The sequence below is a fragment of the Hipposideros armiger genome, unplaced genomic scaffold, assembly GCF_001890085.2.
Source record: "Hipposideros armiger isolate ML-2016 unplaced genomic scaffold, ASM189008v1 scaffold_92, whole genome shotgun sequence".
Lineage (NCBI taxonomy): Eukaryota > Metazoa > Chordata > Mammalia > Chiroptera > Hipposideridae > Hipposideros > Hipposideros armiger.
In genome coordinates, this window is record NW_017731442.1 from 4,597,509 (window position 1) to 4,599,951 (window position 2,443).

The following is a 2,443-nucleotide window of genomic DNA, read 5'->3' on the forward strand; positions in this document are numbered from 1 at the left end:
AGAGAATAAAAAATCCCTTGTATTACTTAGAAGCACAAAAGAAGTTCACATTTAACATTTTTACCCAATTAAGACTGAAGTCTGATCAAAGAGCAATTAGATTATTATATATATTGTCTGGAATGATTTCTCATTTGTAAAACAAGACCAGGAAACAAATATAAATATAACTTCTGTATGTTTCACTTTACAGAACAGAAAAACATTTTATAAGGACTCCAGAAAAGCAGATGTACTTCCCTCTTCAGAATTATCCAGTGAACAACATGGTAACAGGTAATTAAAAAAAAAAATTTGGAGTAAACCCAAGTAGAGAAGAAACAAGGGAATATTTTATACAATAAAAGTGATGTAGTAGCCTAACAAGTAGAGCCCCCTCTATTATACATGCTAATAGAGGATATATCATTTGTGCATTTAATAAATTAATCTACAGAATTGGCCCAAAGATAGCCCCATATTTTCTCTGTTAAAACACTAGTCCTATGGGTAGGGTGAACACACTTCCTGTTTATATAAAACCATCCCAGTTTATGCCTGTTGTCCTGGTATTAGCTTTTACTCTCAAGTGTCTCAATTTGGAAGATAAATTATATGGACAATTATAATCATAGTTTCCTTTGAGAATCTGAGGAAACATAGGCCCCTTTGCCTAGCATACATACACACAAACATAACACACCAACTTTACATATAATTTAAAGGGGTTCACATAAGCCCAGAAATCCATTCATGAATCGCCCAGATGATCCATGGATCACCTATGGAGTCCATATTTGGGTTTCCTAGTGCCCGACAGAATGAGGTTGACCTTGAGAGGGTGGAACCAAGGCAACCAATTGAACACTGGCCACTGGAATTTGGATAGTGCTAAGTAAGGTGGATATTTGGATACTTTGATCTGGGTAGTATTTAGTAGGGTCATTGATAATTTAAAAAATAGAGATTTAAAAAACAATTGTTTTAAAAACAGCACCTTAAAAAGTATAGGTTTTTGAAATTTTGTTAAAAAAATATTTGTGTATTTATTATCTCTTTATTTAGCAGTGTCAAAGCTGTCTCCATAAATTCCTAGATGTCTTCTGTCATATTACTATTCCTTCTAGCCATTTTGGCTAACTCTTTGTTTTATTATATTTTTTCTTTTGTTCATTTGAGCAGTATAAAATAGCCTTTACAAAAGGACTTTAAAAAGAACTTTTAATGTGTAGTTTGGGGCTGAGTCTTGGAGACATCAAAGAAAACTGCTTCTCAGCTATGATAGTAGGTGACTCATTCCCTGGACTCTTAGGAGCAATTGTGGACTGCAAAGGCTAATGAACTAAGTAGAAGTTACTTAAGTTTTAAGATTGGGAGCAGCTGATTGTTGCCCATATTTATCTCTAAGCCTAAACATTCAGATAAAATATAGGTACCTTAAATCATGTTGTGGTTTCTTACTGGTATTGATTTTGCTTCAGGCAACTCCATCATTGGGTACTAAATGTCTTGTGTTCATTTGAACTTACCAAATGTTTGATAACATATTTAAAAGATCAATAATAAATGTTAAAATGAGCCATATAGTAAAGACAAATACTTACATTTGGACATGTAACAATTGTTGACATAAGGAATGTCCTAACCTGTAGAGAATTTTTATAAAAGTTTATCTGAGCCAAACAGAGGATACACCTGGAAGCAAGTTCTCAACAGAATGAGATAAATGCTTGGGAGAACAACAGTTTGCAGTTATTTTATGTGTCTGAGATTAAGGAGGGAACTAAGGAAGATTACATGAAGGTGGGCAGAAGTAACAGGGGAATGGGGTTACAGGATATTTAAGATTATGTGCTCTCTTGGGGCTGGTCACATGGAGACTGAATTACAGGGTAGTTAAGATTTTGTGGTCTCTTAAGGGTGGTTACAGTTTAATTCAAAGGTGTGTTAATCTAGATGCACAAAACCATGGACAGGGCTGTTTAAGGAAAAGCTAAATCTTTTACTAAAAAGTTATATGCTGGGGGTATCACTACCCCATGACCTGCCCTGTTTATGATCGGATCACCCTGAGGATTACTTTCCATAGAACCCTTTTTTTCCATACACACAATGCTGCTTTATGTTTCACTGCTGTCTGTTCAAAAAGACATGAGAGTTTTACATAAAAACAAACTAAAAAAGAACTATAAAAATAAACATTAGTCAGAATTCTTTTTTGTTAGTTTCAGGTGTACAAAACAATGTAATAGTTCTCCTTTTCAACCCTCACAAAGTGACAACTCCCCTCCCCCAATCCACCGCCCCCCGCCCCCCCATATCAAACATATCTATTACAATTCCATTGTCATTAGTCAGAATTTTTTTTTTTAAGTTTTTTTTATTGGGGAATTGGGGGGATGGGAACAGCGCTGGGGAATTGGGGGAAGGGGAACAGACAAGTTGCTGTCGTTTTGTTCTTCAG

At 35.1% G+C, this 2,443-nt stretch overlaps 1 protein-coding gene across 1 annotated transcript in view; it reads left to right on the plus strand.

Moving 5' to 3' along the window:
* The window catches only part of TERB2 (telomere repeat binding bouquet formation protein 2), a 22,205-nt gene extending 21,978 nt beyond the window's left edge, over positions 1–227 (plus strand). The window contains exon 4 of the mRNA XM_019644917.1: positions 194–227. Within this exon, the coding sequence (XP_019500462.1) occupies positions 194–213 (20 nt within the window). The 3' untranslated portion in view covers positions 214–227. The remainder of the gene's footprint in view (positions 1–193) is intronic.
* The last annotated feature ends 2,216 nt before the right edge of the window (positions 228–2,443 follow it).